Below are 26,648 nucleotides of genomic sequence, written 5' to 3' on the forward strand. Positions count from 1 at the left end.
TTTTGATGGAAACATTGCATCTGATAGCAGCTCCCCGCACACTAATCACTGCGAACTGCAGCCTTAGTGTCCACGGGCACAGCGTGCCAACAAATTAACCCGCCGCACAGAACCAACAGCCCTGGGGAAGGTTTTTGCTAGGAGAGTGATGGGGCTGCTGTCATGAGGATTCAGATCCCCATGAATCTGGGTTTTTTGGAGCATCACTGTCCCCCATCCCTCTCTCACTGATTTCTAGCCATGCTGGGGGTGTTCAAGGACGTCATGGCAAACACCAATCCCCTTGAATTCCTGGGATCATGGCAAATTCGCCATTCCCCTTAAACATGATGGGTTGGGGAATTGTGGGGATTACGTGGGAATGTCCCCCCGCTGAAGATGCTCCGACGCATCCGGCTGCTCTGCCCCGCGCCCGGGGGACTCACCCGAGCGCAAAGACGTCCGAGTGCTTGGAGAAGGGCAGCTTGTCCTCCTCGGTGTCGGGCGAGAGCTGGCGGATGATCTCCGGCGCCAGGTGGCACAGCCAGCCGTTCTGGATGCGCAGCTTGTTCTCCCGCCTGCGGAAGCCCCGGCGCCGCGGTGAGGGGCCGGCCCCGTCGCCGCCACATCCCCACGTCACCGCCGAGACCCCCTGCCACCATTGCACTAAAAGTCCTCCCCTAGGGACCGGGGGGACTCTCCGTTTACCTGACAGGGCTCTCGGTAACCTGGTACCAGTTGACCCTGCTCTGAGCAGGAGGCTGGACCAGGGACCTCCAGACGTCCCTTCTAACCTAAGTTACCCTACAATAACAGCTTGAAAAACTGTCTTTTCAAGTGTTTCATAAGGGCACTCCATTATCTCCAAGCAGTTTGTCCAGCAGGTCGCCCAAGACCCTGCCCAGAGGGCTTGTGAGTGTCTCCAAGGATGGAGAGTGGCCAACCTGTCTGGGCAGAGGACTCCGCTGCCCTCAGGTAGCTGCTTCCTCATTCCTTCACCTTCAGCAGGCACCGACCAGGTGCCCCTGCCATCAAAAACAACCTCCAGGCAACTAGTGTGGTATTCCCCTTGCTCCTGCTGCCCAAGGAGATGTTCCACAAAGCCAATGTTCTTCCCTCACCATCTGAGGTCCCCTGGAGGGACAAGCCACTCTGGATGAGGTTGTGGAACACAGGCAGTCCAACAAGGAGCTACCCAGCATTACTTGGCATTTACGGTGAGCCAAGAGCAGCTACATGATACGAGAGTGCAGCTGATGAGTGGTGATGTGTTAAGCACCTCGATCATGTGTCTGAACTGGATTTGGCAGCGTAAACCATAGAAGGTAACCGGAGCTGTGTGATGAGGAGTCTTCATTGGGCGCCTTGATTCCCTCCATAGGTCACTGACCCCATGAGGGGAGCAGCAGCCTTCGGAGTCATCCATCCTCACAAACGTCAGAGACCAAAATCTCTCTCAAAGCGTGGGTCTGTCCTGCGATCCCGTCATGCTGAGAGCTGAAGTCCCTCCTTCGGGGCGCTCCGGGTCCCGCTTCCCCCGCGCTGGCTCAGGCAGAGCGCCGGCAACTCGTGTTGCCCATCAGCAAGGCGGCACCGCGGCAGGGGCCGGCGCCGGAGCCTCGGGACAGCGCGAGGAGCGGGCTTGGCTCGTTACGGCTCCGTCAGCGCCCTGGGCACTTGACAGCTCCTCTTCCTCTCGGCCGCGAAGGGGGCGGCGCGGCGGTCAGGAGCTGGGGGGACACTCGGGCGCCTCTGCTCCCCGGCAGCAGAGGTGAGAGCACTCCCACACGGGAGGGAAGCTTTCGGCTCCCACCGGCAAGCTCCGATTGCCATCATGGATCTATACACAGGGCTCTTAATTACAAGCTGCCATTAAGCACTGGGGTCAATTAAGAGAGGCACCAAGGTGCTTTCTCTGCCTTCCCCGCCGGTGCTCCTGACGTCCGCGCTCCTGACTCCCGCCCGCGGGAGGGAAAGGTGGGAGAGACAACGAGGCAGGTGCTGGGCAAGGAGGGCCTGGGCGGGCGGCCTTTCCCGCAGTCCCCCCTGCTCCTCCCCAGTTCTGGGGTGCTTTGGAGCCTGAGGTCCTTGTGTGCTCAGCTCGCCCAGTCTGGTGACACCGCAAGGCTGGGCCCCGCTGCTCTCACCAGCAGGGTCTGGCAGTGGGGTCTGCTCTAGAGCACCCACACGAGCCCAGCCCAGCTCCCCGCAACGCTCACAGACCCCCGGGCACCCCCCGGGTACCTCCTGAGCTTCCAGCACCGAGGGCTGAGCTGGAACAAAACCCAGAGTAAATGACGGCAATAGAGGGTTTCATAACGAAAGTTGGGCTGGTTTCATACACAACACAGCCGCTTTGATTAATAGGAAGGGGCTGAATCAAGTGAGCATCTTGCGATGGAAAGCGAGCCCGCCGTTAAAAGCGATGGCAGAAGAGCCCTTCAGAGCTCTCAAAATCCACCTCACGCTCCTCCTAATTACAGAACAGCCCTGCCAAGCCCAATGATGTTTTATATAAAGGAAAGATAAATATGTTTTTTATCAGGCTGAAGACGTTCAATTACAAAGTCTCTCCAACGCAGCGGTGATAGCCAGCCGTATTCCTGAGAGGAGCGACTGAATTATTGCCCAGATTGTAGGAAGCAATACAAGGCCAGCCTTCATTGGGAGGAAGAGGACGGTCTGTTAACGCTTTGGCCACCACAAGGCAAGTGCTAGCGGAGAAAACCCCGGGCACGTTTCCCTTCTGCACTCACAAGCCAATGCAAGAGCACGGCCTGACCCTCGGCAAGCTCCCTTCTCCAAGTCAGTGTTCACCAAGAAGCCTCAGTTGTCCCCAAACTGGCTTAGTCTGGCTCATCTTGGTCTGGGAAAAGTCATAACAAAGAAGGTCCCTGGGGAACATCACCCACGTAATGATGAAAAGGGAAATCAGACCCTTGGACACTTTCTGCTTCAAAATCTGTCACAGCTGGCGAGTGCAGCCCCCCAAAACTGGAAACCTTCCCTCAGACCTCCAACAACAGCCGGTTCATGCCAAAACCCAGTCATTTTGGTGGAGTAAGGAGCCAGGATAAGCTCAAAGTCCCTTTTCCACTGCCGGACCCTTGGGGAAAGCGGGAGCCCGGCTGCATTTTTGGGCTTCCAAACCTTTTGGCTAAGCTTGTATAAAAAATAAATAAATAGATAAGTAAATAAAAACTGGAAGCCTGCAATCATTTCTAATCACCTTGCCATGCCATAACTGGAAAACCACGTAAATCTGAATATATGCTTTATCTCCTGAGCATCCTTGTGCTCCAAGAGGGAAGAGCCCGGGGCTGCTGGTGTGGGTGACACCGTGTTTGCTCTGTCACAACATTTCCGGTGGAAACCCTCTCTCACACTGGGAAACCTCAGAGCTGTCAGCAAAGCTCGGCAGCTGGTGGGCTGGAGCAGCTGCCGGAGGATTATAGGGGCTGCGCTGGGGAAAGGGCAGGGACAAGCCGGCTTTCCTGACCCCGGTGAAACAGATCCCGAGCAACCTCTCCCAGGGGATTTTGGGCATGGAAGAGTTTGGGGCAAAGACACCCATCTGGAGCCAGGTCTGGGCCCTACACATCAAACGGTGCCGGAGACTGGAATGCAGCAGCCTGGCAATGTCCTCCCACCAGCTCCGCGTGGAGGATCCTCCATCCCGCTCCTGCGCACCGGATCCTTGCAGAGATCCTGCTGCTCCTACCTGCCCGCCTGCAGCACTCCCGAGATGCTGAAGAGGCCGAAGTCTGTGATCACCACCTTGCCGTTATCGTAGAAAACGTTCTTTGACTTGAGGTCTTTGTGAAGGATGCCCTTGGCGTGCAGGTAGCCCATTCCCTGGGAGCGGAAAAGAAGGAACACTAAAATAGCTGAAACCAGAGGTTGGAGCAAACGGGGTGGACACCAGCAGAGATGGGGCAGCTCCCGCAGCTGCCGACATGGGGACAGCCCGGCTGGCACATCCCGAAATAGAGAGCTCCCCCCGGCACCCCCGGGCTGCGTGCCCATCCGGAGGCGCCGAGGCTGCCCACGCGCACACAATCAGCCTGCAAGCAGGCATCTCCGAGGAGCACCGGATTCATTCTTTTTCCCTAGGAAAGCTTCATGGTGCTTAATTAAAATTATTGCTAATGATGCAAAGCAAGGCCGCGGGTGGGAAACCCCAAGTCGCTGATGGCTCCGTGGGGCAGCCGTTTAGCGCCATGGGAGAAGCAGCCTCCCACGGGATAAGAGTGCCGTTAATCCCGGTGCCAGCCAGGCTGCCAGTGCTGGCGCACACGGACATGTGAAGGAGACGTGTGCTGGGTGAAACCACCTCTGTGCAAATGCAGAATTTGGCCCCAAACTGTTCCTTTGGAGGAGGGACCAGAGGCACCGACCGCGCGTCTCTGCGCTGCAGCCTCTTGGGGCACAGCACAGAGGCATCGAGGACACCATTGAAAGTGGTGTCACCCACCCCACCACGGCCGCTCAGGGCCTTTCTAGCATGACCCCATGGTGGTTCCCCATCTTTGGAGCTCTTTGGTTGAAGTCAAACCCAACATTGGTCAAGTCCAACCCCCGGGCACAAGCAGGGAACCTGGGACCTGTGAGCACCCACTTCCCAAACCGTATCACCCTGGCTGCACTGGGCCGCCCTCCCTCCCCAGCACCTATTCGTAGGCCCCAAGAGGTGCACTTGGAGTCACCAGGCACCCCAGGGCCCTCGGCGCACCTTGACGATCTCCTGGGCTATCTGCCTCGTCTTGTTGACGTCCAGGACCATTTTGGCATCTCTCACCACCGAGTAGAGAGTCCGTCCTTTACACAGGCTGGAAGAGCAAGAAAAGGGAGAGGAGAAAAACAGTGATAATAATAATAATAATAAAACATTTTAGAAACCCCAGCCCAAGAACATCCAAGAACAATTTCTGAATGCAGAACTGGGGAGCCACACAGAGCCACGAGGACTTGGACTCCAACTCAGTCGGATTTGTCGGCCCTTTTCCCCTCATTTCCTCTCCCGAAAGGGACCTCCCGGCCTCCTTGCTCGGGTCCCATGTGCAGGACGCCCACATCCCTCCACCTTGTCCCTCTCGGCGCCGACAGCCGCAGATGCGACACGAGCCAAAAGAGGAGGTGGGGGGAAAGCCGATGCACCCTGCAACGGCCTCCGACTCTCCTCCTCGTAGCAATTACAGTAAAATCTATTTGCAGAGCCTTAATTACCACAGGCAGCTGGAGGAGGGGGCACGTAAGCCAATTAAATCTATATTGGCATTTGAATATCATAATGGGGGACGTGGGCGGCCGCGGCCTCGGCTGCCGCCCGCCAGAAAGGGCTTGTTTGCTTCTCGGCGGCCGCCCCCGCGCCCGCGCGGCCCCGCTACCTGCGCCCGGCCGGCTCCTCCTCGCTCCGGACACAAAGGAGCGCCGGGTTTTAACTCCTCGGCCTCCCCGGCCCTCCTTCATCCCCCCTTAACTGACCCTCTTCCCCTCCACTGCTTGCGCCAAACGTGCGAGTCACCAAGTTTGCAGCCGGGATGGAAATACGGAATCTGGGAAGCGTTCATGTCGCCGGACAGTAAATTAACAGGAAAAGAGATTTGCTGGACACAGCTTGATACGCAAGCCCTGGGGGCCAGGAATAGCAGCCAGGTGCAAGCACTGACATCCCTCCGAACCGCTCCTCCCTGGCGCTTCCACTTGCTTAGGTATCTTAGAAAGGGCCCCCTGGAGACCCCCCGTCTTTTTCCAGGAAAATTAAGGCTTGCCAGACTGCAAAACCATCTTCTCCTAACTAACCCTGGCACTAATCTCCCAGCTGCAGTCTCGCCTAAACAGGAATTGCACCGAAGATTAAGAGTCCGAGTCACTTAAATCTCACTTGCAAAGAAGTGCTGGAGGAGCAGCACACGAGGGCTGTTCAGAAAGGCAGCAGAATATTTTCCCCTTAGCAATTTTTTCCCCAGCAGCCTCTCAACAGTGAAGCTTTTGTGCTGCTTTCCTAACTCAGCTTGCAGAGCTGAAGCTCCGTGGTGCCAAAAGGCTGCTTGGTGCTACCCGAATGCAGAACCAGCGCTTGCAGCTTCCCCTCTCCCACCTCTCCTGAGCAAGGGCCTCATTTTTCCCAGAGGAAAACCTTGTAGGAAGCTGCTTAGGGATTGGAATGGGTGCAAACCCCCAGGGGAATGGAAGGAATTATGGGAGAAGGCACTAGCAGGCACTTTTTCCCCCCTGGGGCACCGCGAGTCCATGGGACCTGTGGAAAAATCCGCGATCCCTCCCAGGTGACTCATCGCTGCGCTGCCGCATGGCTCCCGCCGGGGAGTCGGAGCCGGGAACGCCGCACGCGGAGCTGCCGGCGGCGGCACAAAGCCCTGCTGCTGCCCGGGAGCCTATTCAGCAGCCACCTGCGCTACCTTTTCACGGCGCTTCCCGCAATTTGGGCTCCTGAATGGCTGCTTGGCGCCCGGGCGGAGCGAGGCGCCGCGCTCAGCACCGCTCGGCACCGCGTCGCGTCGCGGGGTCGCAGCCCGCAGGCGCGCGGCGAGCAGGAGCCGCGGCAGCAATCGGCCTATTCACTGCTCAAGTACCCACTTGTAAGCCAAGGCTTGTCTCTTGTGCAAAAAAATCCTCTTTTTTCCTTCGGAGCTTATGGAGGACACGAGGTGGGGATGTGGTTTTCCGCATCAGGGAAGCGCTTTGCGAAGACCCGTTGGACGGATGGCAACGCGGGGATGGCCGGCACCAGGGAATCTGCATTGCACAGATCCCCTGGCATCCCATGTCCTCCCATCCCATGGGACCTGCTGGCACAGGGCCAGATGCAAAAGCTTCTCCGCTCACTTTTTCCCGCAGCCACCAGGGGCCAAGCCCAAGGTGGCTTTGCCCAAGCAGCAGCTGCTCCGCATTAAGGGTGGTAGTAACCACGTGCCGCCCACCCTTCCTCGAATCCGCCATCCACCTCGCCAGGAAAGCCCCAAGTGAAAAGTTCAGTCATTTCCCACAATTTAGCCAGCAGGAATCGCAGTGCCAGAGCTTGTCCCTAGACCACAGCCCCGGACCTTTCAAGGACTCCTGTCCCCGAACTACAAGCACTCTCATCTCCGCTGTGTGACACACACGACACACTCTTGTCACCCCGTCCTCCCACCGCAGGGGCAGGGGGCCACGGGACGTGTCACCGAGCTCCTAGCCCAGGTGCTCCGGAGGTGCCGTCCCCGTCCCCAAGCCCATCCCACGGCAGATGCGCTCTCTATTCAAAATGAGTTTCTGAAGTGTGCAGCCAAGCAAGCCAAATCCCAAATTGCTTTATAAACACTCTGCGTTGCGCCGGCGTGGGCTGGAGACATCAGCACCGGGAGGAAAGCCAAAGCAACTTGCAGAGGAGCAATTTGGGAGAGATGAGTTGGGACTATCTGGAGCACTTCTGCTTATATATTTCTTTCCAGTTGAGGTGAAAGCAGCTTCATTTATCCCCCACGTTATTTTATTTCCCCGCTTTGCAATATTGATGGGCAGCATCTCCGCAGTGCTGAAGTTCGCAGCCTCTCTCCCGCTCGCGGAGCTCGGGCTGTGCCCGGGACGAGGCAGCGCTGCCACCGCCGCCACCCCGGCACCGCTGGGCAAAAGGGGCCTTTGGGGACGGACACACAGCTGCCCCAGGGTGCAAGTTCGGTGCTTTGCAATATTCTGCATTTCCTATCACCGCACAACCACCCCCGTGTCCCGACACGGTGGTCCCTCCTCGACCACACAACAAAACTGCCCCTCTCCAAAACCGCCTTCCGACGAAGGCTGCGGCTTCCGACGCATCTGGCGTCCTTCCAATGACGGTTGCTTCCCGCAACCCGACTCGGCTGCACCACAGCGCCGTGCCAAAACGGTGAGCGGGAGGCAAAGCAGCAAAGAGCAGCCCCCAAATCCATCATTGTGATGCCCCAAAGTGATAAACGCCAGACCCCGAGAAGCTCCCGCCGGAGTGATTTATGGGGAAGCCGCCGGGGTGCCATGGTGATAGACGGCAGGGGAGAGACCGGAGGAGAGAGTGGGAATTAATAACATGTATTCGCTGTAAAAATACCTCCACTCGCTGAGTGCAGCCGCGCTGGGGGAGAGACAGACGCGGAGCCGAGGGGCGTTTGCAGGGAGCTCCCGCGCTCCCCATCCCTTGGGGATTTAGTATCAGACCGTGAGGCTCGGAAAGGTCCCGTCTGCCGACGGGGGCGGCTTGAGCCACCTCAGCTGCACGGGCTTGCAAGGGGAACGGTGCAAACCCCTCTCAGTGACACGAGGAGGTCCAGTCCTCTACGGCAACACAGCTGCCGAGCGGCTCGTTTTTCTCCCTAACTAGTATTTGGCTGCTGGGAACGGGCAGTGCAATAAGTGGAAGGTAGCAAGGAGCATTTTCCCTAAGATGGGAATTTAAGCAGGCCTAAAAGAGCAGCAGAATCTCCTTCCTATTTGCTTTACTCAAAATCAAGACGGGGGCATAAAACGGAGACCCCCAGGACACCTGCACGTGGCCCCGATGCAAAAGCCGCCAGCCCTGGGGCTGGTCCCTGGGGAGCTCCGGGGTAAATGCACAGTGAAAAACCACCCTCCCTATTCAGGACAGACAGTTGCTATTCAGGGACTTCGGATCTGAAGCAAGAAGAGGTTAAGAAGAGGGTTTGCAAAATCCTGCAAAACAGGGGGGTTTTGCGGGGCCAGCGGTACCCGAGGTGCTTGGAAGGAGGGTGCAGGTTGCACAGAGCTGCAGAGCACCAGGCTGCAAGCAGCAGAGGACCTTTCCCACAGCAGACCCTCCTCGGGGCAGCTCGCCCAGCCTCTCCCGGGAGCCGGCAGCTTTATCAGCCAGGAAACACTTGTTTTCCTACCAAACCTCCGGGCAGCAACGCCCCAAGCAGCGCTTGCAGCCACAGCAAGGGTGAAACGGTGCCGTGGGGCAGCTCCCACATGGGTGTTTCTGCAGGAGCCAAAGAGGCACAAAAAGTCCCCCTGCTCCGAGGTAGCCGGACCTCAAGGCAGGCAAGGAAGAGGAGAAGGAGGATGAGGAGGAGAGCTAATCCTCCCCCTAAAAATCACCACAATTCCATCAGGGCTTTACAAGAAACAAGCTATTTAGGAAATAAAATAAACAACAATGCAATTTTACCACAAGGAGCTTCTCCTAGCCGGAGATGCTGCTCCCAGGAGCACACAAAGCCGCGTCCATCCCGGGGCATTGAGTCAAGCAGAGCTTCCTAAGCCCCCGATGCCGCCCCCGTTGTCCCGACTCCGCGTCGCGCAGCCGAGGGCATCCAAGCCCCAGGCCTCGTCGGGAAGATAAATGCCCCGTTAACGTGTATATTAATACTCGTATCGACTTCCCGGGTGCCAGTCGTTATCAAGATTTATCCAGCCTGATGGGCGCCTATCGATCGCGAAGCAGCGCATTCCCACGGGTCAATCCGTTCTGCTGCAGCCCCTGGCAAGAAGTCAATAGCTATTTATTATATGATGGACGAGCTTCATTATTTCAAATGCTGGGAAAGGGGAGAGGCAGCTGAAAGGAAGGGCGGGCAGCGCGGCCAAAGCCCGGGGCTGGAGGGACACTGGAAGCTCCTCGGCCCATGCAGGAGCCCCCAAGGTTTTGCCTCCCTCCGTCCAAAAACCTTGATTTTTTTGCATATAGGAAAAAAAACAAGTGGAGGGTTCAGTCCTTTCTTTCACATTGGGTCCGTGCCATCCATTATGTGGCCCGTGAGGCTGCCTCGGTGCCGCCTCGAGACTAATTAAGATGGATGTTAACTGTCCCCACCGCTCGTTACCCAAGAGGCAGCTCATTAGCAGCCCCCACAGGAGCTCTCCTTGGAGTGGCCTCCAATGCCGCTCCCCAGGGGCCACCACACGTCCCCAACGTGCCCCGGGACCTGCGGTCACATCCAGGGTCCCTTGGAGAAGCGCTGGCCCGGGACAGGCCCCCGAAGAGCAGAGGGTCGGTCCCATCCGAGCTCTCTTTGCTTGTCCCACTTGCAGCTCCCTGAGCCTTTCCGCCGGGAAGGGAAGCGGCAGGAGAGGAAGGAAGGAAAACGGAGCGGTAAAAATAAAACTGTCTAAAAATACCGGCCGGGGAGGCGCGCGGGGCGGCGCGGCGAAGCCCCGGGCAGGGCCGCGCGCCGCCGGCCGCATCTCCCTCCCGCCGAGAACCGCCACGTCCCCGCCGCCCCAGCACCAGCTCCCGGCTCCGCGAAGCCCGGGAGTGCCAGGGATTCGGCCCTCGAGGATCCCGCAGCGCGCGGGGGCATCGCAGGCACAGGGTGGATCGGGGCAAGCCAATAACACCCAACTTTGACCTTAAAAAGCCCGGGCTGCAGCTGGGGAAAGGGGAAAAACAACCCCTAAGTGGCTGCAGACCTGATATTAATGCATCAAACCACTGCAGCGCCTGTATTTATTGTGCCAAACTGTCAAAAAGCAGCACCTGAGAGGTTTTTTTAGATAGCAGCATTAGAGTCAAAAAGTGCTTTCTGTAGCTTAAAAATACCTATTACCCGAAGCTCTGATGCTGAATGGGATTCAAAGGCTGTGCAAACAGGCACTGCAAAGGTCTCTTTGCGCAAAAGGTCCTTCAAGGAGCAGGATGGAAAAGCCATGTCCTCCCTCAGCAGGAAACCCACCGCTGCAGGATGCCCCAAGCTGGCGACAGAGCCAACGGCAGGGAGGTGGCACGAGACATGCCGTGTTTCTGGAGCACACGTGCTGCACCACCAGTGTCCCTCAGAGCCAAGACTGCTTTGGGAGCAGTTTTCTGGATGGTGAACTTGCAAAAGGGCCACATGCTATTTCGCCATTAATGGCCTTATGCAGCTTTCCCGCTCCAGGCAAATGGGAATATTTTAGGTGAAAACACGGGTTGTTTCAGGTGATCCCGTGGGAAGGTTTCCTCTGTGCTACAGGGCAGAGGGGCAGTCGCTGCAGCCTCCCCGTCCCCTGAGCTGGCCTGCGGGCAGCGCTCACCTTGTGCTTGCCCACCTGGGCAGCCACTAGCCCTGGAGCTTCATGCCAGCTGGGGAGTTGTGTGCCCATTCCCCATTCGGAGTGCTCGTTAGCCACGCGATAATTACCGGAGCGAGCGGCGGGGCTGCCGGGTTTGCTGCGTGCGGCTCAGCAGCCCCAGCTGCTCAAGTGACAGCCCTGTTCCCTGCCCGGCTGCGAGAGCTCCCTGGGGCAACGTCCCTGCAGGCGCCTGCCGGTGCATGAGCCCCAAGCAGGTCCATCCCGCCGGCATACGGCATCGGACACGTTCCCTGGGCTGCAGCCCTGCTCACGTGGCTCCAGGTCCCGTCAGATCCCAGCGGAGCGGGCTGCAACCCCTCCGGTTGCACCTTTTCCAGACAGGGACTACGGTAGAACTTGTCGATCCCACCCCAGTGGCAGCCCTGCACTATGGCCTTCCCGATGACACCAAAGCATCGGTGTCTAGCTAAGCTCAATGACGAGAGGGACTGCTCCCAACATCCACCATAAATCACTGGCAATAGAGAACATCGGTCAGGGCAGCAAGGAGGACATGACTTGTGATGCCTTCAGCAGCTTGTCAAGAGGTAGCGCTTGACTGCTGGAATATACTTCGGAATGAGAAGGAAATTACTCAAAACAATAACGTTCCTAGCTCGGCAGTAGAAAGGACTGAGAGCTACGTGCCCCCGGGCACAAGCAGAGCTGCAGAGCCCATAAGGATCCGTGAGCCCAACATAATCCCACCAGCTGCCACCTACTCAGTGGGCTGAAGGATGTTCCTCCACTGGGTTCCGCAAGTTCCTGAATCCAGCAGGGTGCGCAGGGAGGCGCCGGACCTACCTGGTGATGATGGCGAGGTGAGGAGGGCTCATGCAGGCTCCCATGAAGAGCACCACGTTCTCGTGGCGGGTCTGCCGGTAGGCCATCACCTCCCGCTTGAAGGCCTTCAGCTGGTCCTCGTTGTCCCGCTCGATGTCGATGAGGCGGATGGCCACCTCGCCGTGCCAGCGCCCGTGGAACACCTGCCCGAAGCGCCCCTTGCCAATGAGCTCCCCGATCTCCAGCTGCTCGAAGGGGATGTCCCACTCCTGGAGGAAGATGCTGGTCTGGCTGGCCTTGCGGGGGAAGTTGCGAGCCGAGAGGAGGGAGAGGTTCATCTCTTCAAAGTCGTCCTCCGACTCTTGGGCCTCCTCGTTGCCTTCCTCATTCTGCAGGGAGACAAGCAGGGCTGAGCACCCACTTGGGTGTCTCCCAAAAGCAACTGGGTGATCACCTGACTCCATCTATATTCCTCCAAGGCCACAGGAAGGCAGAGGTCAATGCATCTAGGTTTTTCAGGAGATGCCATGGGAGCTTCCAAACCAGACTCAAAAGCGACCCACCAGAGCCCTTCACCAATCCACCTGGAAGCAGAATTTCATCCCACGCCTCCCTAGCAGTGCTCTGCTAACACCCTCAGCTCTCACCGCAGAGGCCCAAGGTCCACTGCCTGGAGAGCTTGGGATAAGCCAGGCTTTCCCTTTCCCGAGCTGTGTGTTTCTCTGCAGATCTAAGTGCACCCAAGACACTGCATCCCCCGTGCTGGCCTTCCAAGGCCAGGCTGCATTTCCAATGAGCCTTATAAAATTGCACAGGACTAAGAGCATGAGAACAGGCGCAAAGTCCACAAGGGACCACGAGGCCGCTGCCTGTTTTGGTGCCAGGTCAACCTGGACCTGCAGGGTTGACCCGCCGCACGCCCTGTGGTTTAGCAATCTTTGCTTTCCCGAGTTTTCCTTTCATTCCAGAAGCAAAATGCAGAGCCTGCACTGCGGCTGGTGGCATCTTACCTCCGACGTCGGCTCCACTTCAATTTGAAGTAATGGATTTCCTTCCAGGCTGTTAAAAAAACCAGCAGAGTGTGAAAACAGAGCGGTCTGGGGGGCGCAGGGCAGCCCCGCAACGCGGCCGCCAGGTCCCGCTCCCCTCTGCCTCCCTCCATCCCGCTTCCCTCTGCATCCCTGTGCGGCGGGACGCACAGCACGCGGCAGCCTCGGGAGGCTCCGTGGGATCGAGCCCAGCACAACAGCCCCGGGGACGGGCTCGCACTTGGCACAGCATCCGCAGAGAGGGCTCCGCGCCCCGGGCTGAACATCCCGGCGCCCCTGGTGCGGGTGCTCCCAGCCCTTCCCAGGGCTTCCCGAGACCGGATTCGCTTTCCCAGCGAGTACCAGCCTAAGCGACACGTGTGCCCGACTCCTTGCCAGAACGGATGAAAATGGGTTTGCAGTAATTTCCATAAAGCAGAGATTGCAGAGACCTTCTGCACAGTAAGAGCATCAGAACATGCCCCGGCAGCAGGAGCAATTTATCTCCCCGCTTCTTTGGGTCAAAATGCTTCCCTTTTGGCTTTCTGCTCACACGGCGCCTGCCAGCACCGGCTCCACAAGCGGTTCTCGAGGCCCTCGCACGCGGTCGCTCCCGGGGAGCGTTGGGGATGAGCAGCTCAGGAGGGTCAGAGCTGTAGGAGCTGCCAGCGGCGCCAAGCTCTCCTCGCACGGACACTGTGGTCCATGTGGTCCACGTTCCCTCCTCCATCGAGTCCCCACTCGAGTGCCATGAGCCGCTGGGCAAAACCTTTCTGCAGAGCCTCCCAGGCCAGTGTGATGCAGGGCAGCGGGCAGGAAAACAGGCTCTTTAGGCTGAACTTTAGTACAGATGCTAATATCCGTCTCCGGAGTATCTCGGGATATAAAGCAGAACCCACTTCTCAGTCCAGCCACGTCTGGAGCCACGTCAGGGGTTTCACAGGGTTACTTTCAGCAGGGTAAGCTGCTAAGAACCACGTATTTTGCAAATTCAGACCTTATTTCACCTAGCAAAACCTTTCAGTCCTAGTTCTGACACTGCTTTAGATATGACGACCTGGCAGGGTGGACTCCAGCCTCATCTCACAGACTCCCTATGCTGGAAGAGAGCCGGGAGAAGCGCAATGTGAAAAATCTCTCTTTATGACCAGATGCATTTTGGTTCCTTCTGTGGCTCAGGAAAAGAAAAACCTTAAAAAAAAACCTTTAAGGCTTTATCTTAATTGCTTTGCCATTAATTTCCACGCTGCCAGCACCTATGGGCAGAGCCGCTCCATCTTCGTCCCTGTGGCGGCCTCTCCTAGACAGAGAGGAGATCCCTCAGACCCCCCTGACAGGTTGCCAGTTCAGCGAGAGGCGTGTGGGCGATCTGGATAGAAACTATGTCTCTGTCTGGCCCGAGATCCTATCTGTTAAATTTCCAGCTTATATAATCCTTCAAAAGTGGCGTTTATGAGCAGGAAGGGCAGCCACCCGCAAAAGGCCATGGGGCTGCTGGATGCTGCCGGAGCACCACGGATGATGGTGGTCGTGGAGCACTGCAGCAAACGCTGGATTAAACAGAGGAGCTCTGACCCAAACTGCTGGGAGAGCTATTCTTGGATGCCAATTACTTACTGAGTTTCCAAGCTACCTGCAGCACTGAGTTCAAGGATTATCTCTTGAAAATGCTACAGGTAGAGCTGGGACAAGAGCCTTTACTGAGGAGATCTGATGAGCCCCCTCTCAAAGGCCTTGTTGTTGTGCTTCTAGGAAAAGATTAACCACTTGGGCTTTCTGTGGCACAACACCTTCATTAACGCTACCCTAACGAGCTCAGGCTCCCATCAAGGGCTGCAGCACGAGGGGTCAGAGTCGGGAGGGAGGAGCCACTTACATTGGGTTCGAGTTGACGGGATGGAGGACCACCTGCGGGGCTCGCGTTGGCGTCTCAGGCACCACATCTGAAAGGCATAGACCTCGGTGAGAGCAGGGCAGGACACGCTGCAAGGAGCCTTTCCAGGTGTGCACCCAGCGAGCCGGCCGAGGGCACCCAGGGAAACGCCACCCGTGTTTCCAGCGGGGCTGAGAACCGCCGTTCACATCCAGGGAAAGCTCTTGGGTATAACTGCGGGTCGCCCAGCCCGGGTCTGCAGCGTGTCATTGGGGCACTGTCCTGGAGGAGCATGGTGTTCGAATGGCCATCCTGCGGCCGTTTTGGGGGAGAATCCCCCCATCAAGCACCCCTTCCCCTGCACGAATCCAGGGGGATATGTCCAAACGTATCCCCAACAGCCAACACCAGTGATCTGCGAGGCACCCCAGCGCGCTGCCTTCCCCACCAACCACCCTTTGGGAGAGACTTACCAGGGAAAATGAACTGCTGCTTGTACTTGTAGTAATGGGAAGCTGGAAAACAGAAAGGGAGGATAAGAAACGAGTCTCAGAGCTCAGTGCTGGGGAGAATCCAACCCAAGGGATGCCAAACCCAGCACCACAAAACAGGTGACCAGAGTGTGGTTCCTCCTCCCAGCATCTACTGGGCACAGCCTCCCCTCACCTGCATCCATCTCTCAAATGATGGATTACTGTTCCTTCAAAGCCCATGCACATTTAACAGACAGCCAAAAAAATAAGACTCTCGACCCTCTGATAAGATGGACATATCACAGAGATGGGGCCAGCAGTGCAAAGCAGTCCTTCCACTCGCTGACCCTCCAAGCATATCCAGCATATGAAGAAGTTGAGTTTCCCTCCTGGGTCTCCAGCATGTCCTCCTTAGCCTGTGATTTTCACCCTAAGCTCTTCAGGGTCATGCCCAAGCAGATGCCAAGCCCTGGGTAGAGGCACTTGAGTGACAAGAACCGCTTGGTGCCGGTGAGCTGCCCGCCGGCTGCTGCTCTAGGTGCTGGAGATGGCTGTGGAGAGCGCGTGCCCGCTATTCACTCCTACTTCCTCTCTTTGCCAGCCTCAACTATTACTTTATATCGGTAATTAGCATTTGGAGAGAGCTGATAGGGGCTGAGAAGCCACCTGGGGGATTTGGCCACTCAATGCTTATCAAAGCCCCTGAGGTGTCAGCTCCTGCTATCCCATGGCTTGTGTGGATCCCACTCTCTCTTTCAAGAGCCCAGAAGATTGTCCATCAGCTTTGCAGTAGGATTCGTGCTTCTCTGAGCTGAGATCAAAGGAGATTCAAAGGTAATTCCAGAGGAAAAGTCACTGTATCAGTTTCCAAGCACAAATCCTAATCCCCAAGATGACCGTCTTGATGAGGCTGCTCTAAAGCACCAAGGATCTCCCATGCATGAAGATAAAAGCTGGCGAAGAAATTGTATCAAACTGGCTCCTACCGCAAGTTTTATGTCCAACAGAAGAATATTAGGCTAAATTCCAAATGTTTCTTTGTTACGTTTGTTTTCCACATTTCATTGGCTTGCTTGGATGCACAGCTCTCCATGTCCTTGCAGAGCATCTCAGACATCCGCTGTCTACAGAAACCAGACTTGGCACTAGGCTGGCTTTGGCTTGACCAACACCAATGTTTTCATACACGTGTGGAAGCAAATCCTGTGCTTTGCTCTTTGCAAGTTGCAGCTTCTGCTCGGAGGTCTTGGAGCCCACGAGAGGCTTGGGAGAGCTGGCTCTGCCGGAGTGACCACGGGATGGGCGCAGCTCTGCTGCCTCTTCTGCCCCAGCCGGGGGGATGAGGAGCATAGTTGGCTACACGTATGCAAAGGCTTTCAAAAAACACTGAGCTACTGCCCGGCTGGTACCAAGCTCTTCCTCTCGATACCTGCAGTGTTCTCAGCTCTCCCCTCCATCATCCCGGCTGAATTCCCGGCACGCTCCAGCAAGGGGGAATTTGCTGCGAGGCCACAGGCAGCTTGAGGTGCCAGGCGCGAGCTTGGAGACCGGGGAGCTGAGCTGATGTCTTTTCCCTCAGTTTTGGGAAACGGTGGTTACCACGGCAACGGATCCTGCCAGTCAAATCCCCCCTCTTCAGCCTTTCTCCTCCTCCACCCTATCTAAAGGCTTGTCAAGATGCAAGGGGAGGAATGGAGAGGAGCGCAGGCGAATTACCAGAGCACGAAGGAGCCGTCTGGCTCTGGCATCTCCCCATCCCGAGAGCTGGCAGCGCATCAGTGCCCGGGCTCGCAGCCAGGAAGAGCAGAGAGATCCTGACCTCGTGGCTGAGGCGCCATCAGAGAGGGGCAGCACCGAGGGCCTCGGAGGCCGTGGCCATGTGGCAGGTCACTAGGTCTGGTTGGGTCCCTGGGTACCGGTCCTCAGAGCCACAGGGCACCGGCCTGCCAGGCATGACCCACACAAAGGGAACAGGAGTCTTCCTAGGGATTCAGCTGAGGGAACCCACTGCTGCAAGCAGCCCAAATCCCAGCTTCTGCAGTCTGGAGAGATCTCATCTTGGGCTCTTTCAGCAGGTCACAACGTCCACTCTTCCTCCCATCCCCAGTCCTTTCCTGGAGTGTCCAGGTAGAGAAGGTGATGGCCGGGGAAGCCTGATGCCCCTCAATGCTTCCAGTATACAAGTTGAGCCATCACCTCCAGGCGAGGGACCTCTCCTGGGGCTGCAACACTGTCCCGGGGGTGTCCTCAAACATCTGCAGCACTGGGACAGACAATCAACAGATCTGTAGGCCAGAATAGGCTCTTCCAGCCCTGCAACACAACTGCTGCATTTCTGCTGCCTCACCCAGCCAGCCCTGCCCTGGCCTCTAATTTCAGAGTAATTTATAGGGTTGCTTCCCCAACGGCACCACCACACTGCCAGCAAGACTGCAAAGCATAAAGAACATGTCACCTCCCCTGACAACATCTCCCCAGGATTGATGGCCCTCTGTGAAATGCTCCTGCTGCCTCTTAGCCTGAAATCACCTGGCTGTGGCTTCCAGCCACTGACCCTCACTGTCCTCTAGCACTAGAGTCCCCTCTTGCCCAGGGACCCACACACTGTAAGCAAGTTAGCTCTTCTGACTTCCCTGAAAAGACTGAGCTCTGGAAGCCTCTCCTTGGCAAATGGGCCTCTCCAGACCTCAGTACGGAGATAGACAGAGAAGATTCCATAGGCCAAAGTGATCAGACATTCTCCAGGATCAGCTTCTCCCTTCTGTTGCTCCGTGTGTCCCTGTGGTCCGATCCTGAGAACAAGCTTGTTAGAGGTGCATTAACCCAAAGACGCAGTGAAGGCACCTCAGGTGGCCCTTGAAGAGGGGTAAGAACCTGCTGCCCGTTGGCCATTGAGGCAATGAGCACGCAGAGGCGTGCATCACGGACAAGTCATGCCTGGAAGCTCTTCAACAGCAACAAGCAGCACAGGTTGCCTGCAGAGTTTGTGCTGGTTTCAACCTGGGAGGCTTTCAAGCTCAGCCTGCCTAACCTGCTGAGCAACCTCCTCTGGCCTCAGAGCTGACCCTGCTCTGAGCAGGGCTCTCAACCAGAGACTCCTGCTCCATTCCAATCCTAATTACACTAGTCCTAAGCTTGGGTTTGCTGCTCTTTTGTCTCCAGTTTTCCCCATCCTAGCAAAGCATGGGCAGGTGAGCAGATCTCGCTGATCCCCACGCTGAGGCCGCCCGAGGGGACACGATCCCAAGTCTCCCTCCCCAAGGCAGTTCACGCGACACCTCTCGTCAGGGCTGGGCACGCACGGTAGTACCTGGCAGGTTGAACTGCTTCTGCTGCCGCGCGCACTGAGGCGAGGGGTGCAGCGGGGACGGCGGCGTGGCGCTGGGCGGCAGCGGCGGCGCCGGCGAGGACGGCGTGGAAGAGGTCGTGGAGGAGGGGTTGCTGCTGGAGTCCGGCTGGTAGGGCACCGGGATGTGGTCCTGCAGTTAGGAGAGAAGAGCTGGTGAGCGGTGCCAGCCAACTCTTCCCAACGCTAGACCCTCCGAGGCTCTCAGGATGGTGAGCAGCTCCATGCCGGAGAGGTATCTCCATCCAAGCAGGGAGCCGCATCCCTCACGGCTTGCTCACTGCCTGGGGAGGATGGAGGTGCCCATGAGGTTCAGAAATCCCTGCAACGAGCAGAGTGAGGGCTGTGTCCACTGCTCTGAGCCCTTCTAAGCCCACCACCCATGACACCTTGGCTGGCCATGACCCTCTAAGAGTTAGTATTTCACCCTTCACAAAAAAGCCTAAGAGCCCAGCAGCAGCACTTTCCAAAGCCATTTGTCTTCATCAGTTTGTACTGAGGTCACATTTTGCATGAAACAGGACTTCCCTGTAAGCCCCTCCATTCTGTGCAACCACAGTTGAGGGCTTCCCAAAGCCTGTCTATGTCTCCTAGACACGGCCACATAAACCCATGGGAGGGACCCACCTCCCTGGGGCTTGATCCGTAGGGACATCAGCTTCAGTTGACCTCATATCAAGCCAAAAACCCAGCACCTTGCTTGGAGGAGGGCTGGAGGCTCCACTCACAAACATCTGAAAGGACCGTCAATGTCTTTGGAGCATCACATATGTCCTGAGACATAGCTGTGCATCACGTACGTCCTGAGTCATACCTGTGTCTGCCTGGCTGATCTTGCCCTCTGTTAATTTTTTTTATTAATTGCTCTCTATTAAGGGAGACAGCTCTGGGATAAAGGGTACTCAGGGTACGTTTCCCATAAATATATATATACACACATACACACACGCACATACATACATGTTATTAGCACACTCATGTGCACTGGTGCTACCTCTGTTTCCTCTGCAGCCTTCCAAGTATAAAGATGTATGTAGAGCTTTTTAGATAGATAGATGTATACACACACATAAATTTATATAATGAGCACCATTATGCTATGGTTGGGGAAAGGTTAAGGAAAATAAAGTGAGGGTCAAAAGCCACCCCCAAGAACCTGAATGACATGGGGGATTCGATAAGTTCCCCAAAGAAGAACCAAGGAGCAGTTCATCCTCTGGAATTTCTGGAGAAAAAAGTCTCTGGAATTGCCAGAAACCGGAAAGTTTGCTTGGAGGCCCCGTGCTCCCGCGCGCTGCCCCTGCCTCGGCGCGACACGGCCTCGCACCTTGTTGATTTTGTTGGTCTTGGGCAGCGTCTGGCTCACGTGCAGGTCCGAGTACCTGGGCGGCTTGCGCAGGGGGTTGTTGATGTCGCAGGGCACGGATTCGGTCCGGACTAGCCTCGCTGCACCGTGGCAGGAGAGGGGGCGAGGGATGGAGAGGGGGAAGAGAGAAAGAATGAAGACTTAAGAGAGCAGTCAGGGCAGGAGGTGATTCAGGGGCGAGGGCTGCAGGCTCCAGAGACTCTCCATGCGGAGCCTCCGCGGGGGTGAGGAAGCACCGGGGTGCAGGAGCAGCTCCCAGAAGGATGCACAGCCTCCAAGCACTCCAAGCTCCCGCAGCTCGGCCGTTCTTGGAGCAAGGGATCAGCCGCACGCCAGCGCCACAGCTTTGCAACTTACGCACATTCCCCTTCTCAAAAGGAGGAATATTCCGAAAAGGCAGAATATTTGGGTGCTATTGCACATGCAGCAGCGGCCAGAGGCGGATGGACACCGAGCGCCGCCCCGTTCCCCGCGTGCGCCCACCGAGCTCTGCAAGGGAAGCGGTGGCGAGCGGCATCCCGCGTCCTCGTGGCGTCCGGCGCCGGGCGCGGGGACTCGCTTCCACCCAGGCCAGCTTTCACCGGTAGCGAAAGGCTAAAACCTGTTGCACTTACCCCGAGCTGTGGGGAATCTGCAAAGGAAAGGTGGCAGGGGGAGGGTGGGTGGAAGCGGTTTGGGATGCAAATCTGCCTCGCACCGCCCGGCTCGTCTCCCTACAAGCGGAAAAGACGGTGGGTAGCATTTTTCCGGAGGGTAGCAGTTTTCCGCAGGGCGCCCCGGCGGCCACCAGGAGCCTCCCGAGGGGCTGGGGTGCTTGCGGGCAGGATCCGCAGCGGAAAGCGCCTGCGAGGAGGAGCCAGCCCTTACCTCCGCGGTGGATGATGAGCAGGTGGCACGGCGGGGCCTCTTTGGTGCATTTGTTGTGGCACTTGAGCCTAGCAGGGGAAAACAAAGAGAAGGAATCCGTAAGGAAAGGGATGGGAGGGGTGTGGGGCGCTCAGTTGGACATCCTCGTTTTGCAAGGCCTCGTTTGCTCGCTGCTTTCCATTAAGGAGGTTCCGGACAAGGACCCAGTGGGCTATTGGTCCAGCTGCCACATGAGGATGGGGACATGCTCCTCACCCCACCATCACTCCCGGGCAGGGGGACATGCAAGTGTCCTATCAGAAACCACATCCACCAGGTCTTCCCATTGTCCCCAGGGGAGGCAAGAAGCCAGAGAGGCCGAAGAGCTGCTGCCTCCTCCTCCCGCAGCCCCAAGGGCATCCAAACTCGGCCAAAGCCCCGTCTGCTTTTCCCTGCTGACCACAGGGTTACGCTTAATTCAATTCCAGCGTGGCAGAGGGGAAGAAACCGCATCCCTCCCACCAGGTCCCCTCCCTCCCTTTGGCTCTCCATGAATCCCAGCTTTATCGGGAGCGCTTCCCCCAAATAATGAGGCCATTTACAGCTCCGCCGGCTCCGCTCTGTCCCGCGGAGCCTGTCCCGTGCCCGGGGCCGCGGGTCGTGCAGGGAGGCAGCGGCCGTGTCCCATCACCCCGAGCCGCTCCGGCTCGTGGGGATAGCAAAGGGAAAAAAATATGCCAAAAATGAAGTGCAAAAGGGTGGAAAAAAGAAAAAAAACTCTAGCAGATACAAGCCAGTGAGCTGGGTAATGAGAGCCGAGGAGCGCCGCTTAGGAAGCGCTTCCTAGGGAAAGCGTTCTGCATTCATTGGGGAGCGGGATCTCGGCGGCTCTTCCTTTTGGGGCTGTTTGCTTGTTTATACCCGCTTTTTCCTCCCCAGCCTAGCAGAAATCCCTTGTGTTTGCCCTTGCTCACAAGGCCAGGAGGGATGGGGACGGGGCAGTGGTGCAGCCCCCGGGACTGGATGCCAACCAGTACCCCTGAGCACAACAGGGAGCAGGCAGGAAAACTGTGCTTCCTTTCGAAAAATCCAGACTTTTAGGGAAAATACTTTAAAATATACATGAATATTAAATGGCAAAGTGCTTGGTAGCCTCCGAGGGGTCTGCGGTGCCAACGTACTTGCAGTTTTTGCACTTCAGGCCGAAGAGCATGCCCTTGCCGCACACGGTGCAGGTCTGCGACATCCAGTACTTGGTGGAGAACCTGCAGGGAGAAGCGGCGGGAGAGAAGGGGTAAGAGCTGCCACTTCCACCGGTCCGCCCTGTCCCTGTGTCCCCGCGTGCATCCCGGCTGCTCGCAGCGATTTTCCGTGGCGCTGGGGAGAGGGAAGGGGAAATTGTGAAGGTCGGCAGGGCAGCTGATAAGACACTTTTTTTTTTTTCCTTTAACTGATAGTGTCTTATCTACACCAGGCATGGGTGAATTTTAAATGGGCTTCGAGCCTGGGGAGAGTGCAGAGCCCCCCCGGCCCGGCAAGGGAGAGAGGGAGGGATGGAGGGAGGGATGGAGCAGCGCTGGAAGGGCCCGGGCAGCGGGAAGCGGAGGGGACGGGGTGCGCGGGGGCACCGTACCTGTGTTTGATGGAGTTTCCGAGGTCGCGGCGGGGGATCTGCGGGGACCAGCGAGGCACTGACAGCGTGTCTGCGGGGGGACACGGCGGGACGAGCCCACGTCAGCGCGTGGGCCCGCGGCAACCCGGCCCCTCTGGTGGCGGATCTCCCCTCCCAAGTGATGGCTCCCGCGGGGCAAGTGGGCGCTCCCGCACCCTGGCATGGACCAGGGCGCCCTGATGCCCCAGGGGAACCCCATGCACACACACATGTGTGTACATATGCCCTTGTGCACACATATGCACATGCACACAATCTCCAGCCAACGCAGGAATGCAAATCCAGGGCCCTCTCCAAGCTTCCCAAGGAAAAAGGGGGAGTGAAGCCCAAGCCGCAGCCGGGTAATTCATTACTAAGACACGAGGGCGCCGGCGGCACCGGGCAGGGCTCTGGAGCCGGCCGCGCGCCCGCGCCGCCCGCCAGATCGCTCGCCGAGTTTGCTCTCGATATTACCCGTGCGCGCGGGGAGCAGCGCTGTTTGCTTTAATATCCCGCTTCATAACGCGGGCCGAGCGCACTGTAATTGCCCTCCCTGCCTGAAGGTTACATTTGCATGCGGCTGCCTGCGCTTGCCGTCACGCACAAGGCTTTGGAGGAGCAAAAATCGGGCCAGCACGAGACCGGGCCTGGATGCACCGAGACCAGCAGCTGCTGCAGCTCCAGCCCGGAGAGAGCAGAGGGAGAGGGAGGATGCAGGAAGAGGCCCAGGCTTTTAATTGCTTTCTAAAGGTGTTTTTATTAAAGTGCATTGGGGGTTTTAACCTCCTCACCAAGGTGAGACCTCGGCAATTTGCAGTTTATGAACCGCGCGCCAGCAGCGTGCAAACAGAGATCGCAGCAGCACAGGTGCTGGCTGCAACAGAGGGGAATAAAAACCAGCCAGAGCAGCAGGGAAAATGCCCAGGTGAATGGAGGGAAGGAATTTTCCCTAATAAATAATATCCCACTGCACTCGATGCGTTTCCCAGCTGGATGCAAGACGCGGCAGCGAAAGGGTTGAACGGCACCGACGGCGGTGGCCGGGAAGGGCCGCGGCGGGCGCTCCGCTCGGCACAGTTTATCCTTGGATCAACAGCCGCCGCTTGACGGGGATCAGCGCGCGGGGCGGCGGCAGCGCTGCCGGCCGGGTGACAGGCGCGCTCGGCGCCGCGGCGCCGCTGCCACCGGTGACAGGCAGCCGTGACAGCCGCGGTGACGGGGGCACCGCGAGCGCCTCGGCCGTGACGCGCGCCCGGCTGCCCGCGGCACACGTGAGATGTCCCCCCTGCCGCCGCCGCCACCAGCGAGGGTTGATGGGCCCTGCAAGTCCCCAGCACCCTCCAAGCCCTCCTGGGGCATCGCTCCTGGCCAGCAGCACCTGGATGCTCCAAGTACCCCAAAGATGGTGCCACTTGCCCATCACTCTTGCATCCACATGGGCACCCTACCATTTTGCCAATGAGAGCAGTTGCCCCAAAGTAATTTCAAGTGGGTACATTGAGTCGCACCCCTTGTGGTTGCGTTTTGGCCCGTTCCTCCATTGGCACAGGGGGAGTCGGTCTGGATTTGCTCTCTGCTGCGGTGACCACCAGATAACCAAGCCCTGCTCCTCCCTCGGCACTAAACAACGCAAACTCCTTTGAGCAGTGTGAGTGAGATGGATAAACCTGACGGGAGCAAGCTTGGAGAGTGGCCCTGGGGTGACTTGGGGTGATGCCAAGGAGCTATGGGGTAACTCTGTGCTTCACCTCTGGGCTGGGGCTCTGCTCTCCAGCCTGCTCCCACATGGGGTCTTACTTCAAGAGTCCTCCACAGACAAACCACCCTATTGGCAAACACTTGCTCTGGGCTAGTGACCGCTATTTTCACTCGACTGTGACTGGATCATATTGCTTCTGGACTCATACCCTTGCCAGCTAAGACTAAAACCATCTCTGAGCAGTGCAGACCATGTGCCAAACAGCTCATCTCAATGACAGCTCTTCATTCACAACCCAGTCGTTTCGGCGTCAACTGTTGGCTCTAGCATGTGCTACAGGTCTTGACTGTGAAGAGCAAGGCCAGTCTAGACATGGCCTTCTTGACCTCGCTGAAAATACACAGCTCTCCCCAGCAAACGGAGGAAGGACCCTACCCAAGGCAGGAACACAGACAGGGAATGGCACAGAGGAAAGGCCACCTCCTACATCTCTGCTCCATCTTCACAACCTCTATCCTCAGAAATGGGGCTTGCACAGCTGTTGACCATCAGGAGCTGGCGCACTTGAATGCCACCTCATCTCCATCTCATTACTCCATCTCCCATCACTGGACTTTGGTGGCCAAGCATGGCCAAGGAGACTTCTCCGTATCCAGCCCCCACAATGCAGCCAACAGCCCCATGGGGGAAGGCCCCATGGAGAGGGCAACTGGAGAGCCAGTTCCAGCCCTGCAAGAAAAACGTTTCAGAACAAAGTTCCCACCTCGATGCCAGCACAAAACAGGGCAGGACCAACTCTGCAGGGAATAAAACCCCAGCTCTGAGCACCCTGCTAGCAAAGTGAGTGCGATCCGTAAGCTAGAGCAGGGCTGTTCATGGGGCTTTTGTTACGACTGAAATAACCTTTCTCTTTCCTAGTGGGAGGGATGGAGATTTCCATCTCTCGCCCACAGAGATCACGTTCTGGAAAAAACGGCACTGGATTGAGAAAACTCCAACCAGCAGAGCCAAGGCAGTCACCAGCTGTGCCTCAAATTGTGCCAGCAACGGCACCCATCATCCAGATCTGCGCCTCGAGTGGTAAGGAGACCGCACGCCAAAGAAAACCCTTCTCTCTGCAGTGATAGTCAGAGACGGTCAGCAGAGAAGGTCAACCTGCCTGTGGAGGCATCCAAGGGTGCAGGCATCCTCTGCGAGGCACCTTCACGCTCTGGCCAAGCATGGAGGACTAGGGAAGAGCCAGGTCTCGGGCCAAAAGCGGACACAGCCCAGGCATCTCCAGAGAGCAGAAAGATGCAGCGACAGCAAGGCTTAGAGCAATGGTCTTCTCCTCCATGGGAGCAATGGCACTTGTCTTCTCCTCCACGGGAGCAGAGGGAGCCTCGCTGCTGCAGCAGGCTGGGACAAAACCGCAGCTTTTGCCCATGGGCTCACGATGAGCGGCCAAGGAGGAGCTGCTCCCTCACCCCCGCTCTGCCCGTAAGAAGCTGCTGGATAACAGTGTTCAACTTTGCAGCACGGCAACGTGGTTTATACAGCCAGGACGGCACGTTCAGTCACTTCACTCGCTTAAATGCTCCTATTGTGACTTTTTCCCCCGTTCAGAGCCTCGCAGGGTCAATTAGGCTTAAGCAGACAGAGCCGTATTCTTCCTGCTCGGCCTAAAATCGCCGGAATGGGAAATCCTCCGCCCTCGGAGGCGGCTTCGGCAGCCTCTCTGCAGCGCTGCTCTCGGGAGCAGGTCAACACTACAGACACCGCAACGCTGCCAAGCCACCTGGGGACGGGGCTCCGGCAAAACCAAAGCCACTGGGACTGAGGTCCAAGCTGGACTTGCCATCAGGAGCAGATAGGGCCACAGGGTCCTGGGTGTCTTTGCCTGGGTGCAAGGGGGAACAGGGCGAGCTCAAGGAGAAGGAAGCCAACGATGGTCACTAAACACAAAACTACACCTCATTGGAAAGCTCCCTGCCGACAGGAGGTCCGGCTGGGGCAGCACTAGTGGGAAGGCTCATGTGGACTTGTCCTCTTCTCGCCCCTGTGCTCTTCACAGCAGCATCAGCTCTTGGTCTGCAGAAAGGAGCAGCCAGAAGCTCAAGGCTCCCAGGGCTGGAGCCACCGGACATTATTAGCTCCATAAATCCTCACCACAGCCTGTCAGGCGTGCCTCAAGGCCAGTCCTGCGCAGGGCTTTCTCACAGCAGCTTAGGGAACTGGGAAACAGAAGGTACGGGTGGCATTTCAGCACTCGCAGCTTGCTCGGCCACCACCGCTTAGCAGCCCTAAACCCCAGGAAGGCAAAACCAGAGCCCTCAACTGCAGATGCTGCTAGTCCTTGGTCACAAAGCCAGGAGACGGGGCCAGGCGCAGGATCCAAGAGGTCCAATCACCAGATGGGTCGTATTATGTTGCATTGGCTAGAGCATCAAACATTGGCTATGGCTGGAGGAAGGGCACATCATGCCCTCTCACGCACCTCTGGGTGCTGAGGGTCACAGTGACCATCACAGTGGGGTGGGAACCCACCCAAGCAAGAGCCACCTTCCAACTCTGTCCCTGCTCCT

General features: G+C 57.5%; 1 protein-coding gene across 1 annotated transcript in view; it reads right to left on the minus strand.

Moving 5' to 3' along the window:
- The window catches only part of KSR2 (kinase suppressor of ras 2), a 49,316-nt gene that overhangs the window by 1,115 nt on the left and 21,553 nt on the right, over positions 1 to 26,648 (minus strand). The window contains exons 6-17 of the mRNA XM_026042882.1: positions 22,368 to 22,437; positions 21,916 to 21,999; positions 20,756 to 20,823; positions 19,850 to 19,968; positions 18,487 to 18,655; positions 15,177 to 15,218; positions 14,707 to 14,773; positions 12,813 to 12,861; positions 11,824 to 12,191; positions 4,712 to 4,808; positions 3,701 to 3,834; positions 426 to 557 (exon numbers count right to left, since the gene is read on the minus strand). Of these exons, the coding sequence (XP_025898667.1) occupies positions 426 to 557; positions 3,701 to 3,834; positions 4,712 to 4,808; positions 11,824 to 12,191; positions 12,813 to 12,861; positions 14,707 to 14,773; positions 15,177 to 15,218; positions 18,487 to 18,655; positions 19,850 to 19,968; positions 20,756 to 20,823; positions 21,916 to 21,999; positions 22,368 to 22,437 (1,399 nt within the window). The remainder of the gene's footprint in view (positions 1 to 425; positions 558 to 3,700; positions 3,835 to 4,711; positions 4,809 to 11,823; positions 12,192 to 12,812; positions 12,862 to 14,706; positions 14,774 to 15,176; positions 15,219 to 18,486; positions 18,656 to 19,849; positions 19,969 to 20,755; positions 20,824 to 21,915; positions 22,000 to 22,367; positions 22,438 to 26,648) is intronic.

Source organism: Nothoprocta perdicaria, unplaced genomic scaffold (assembly GCF_003342845.1).
Source record: "Nothoprocta perdicaria isolate Ctin4 unplaced genomic scaffold, notPer1 scaffold_317, whole genome shotgun sequence".
Classification (NCBI taxonomy): domain Eukaryota; kingdom Metazoa; phylum Chordata; class Aves; order Tinamiformes; family Tinamidae; genus Nothoprocta; species Nothoprocta perdicaria.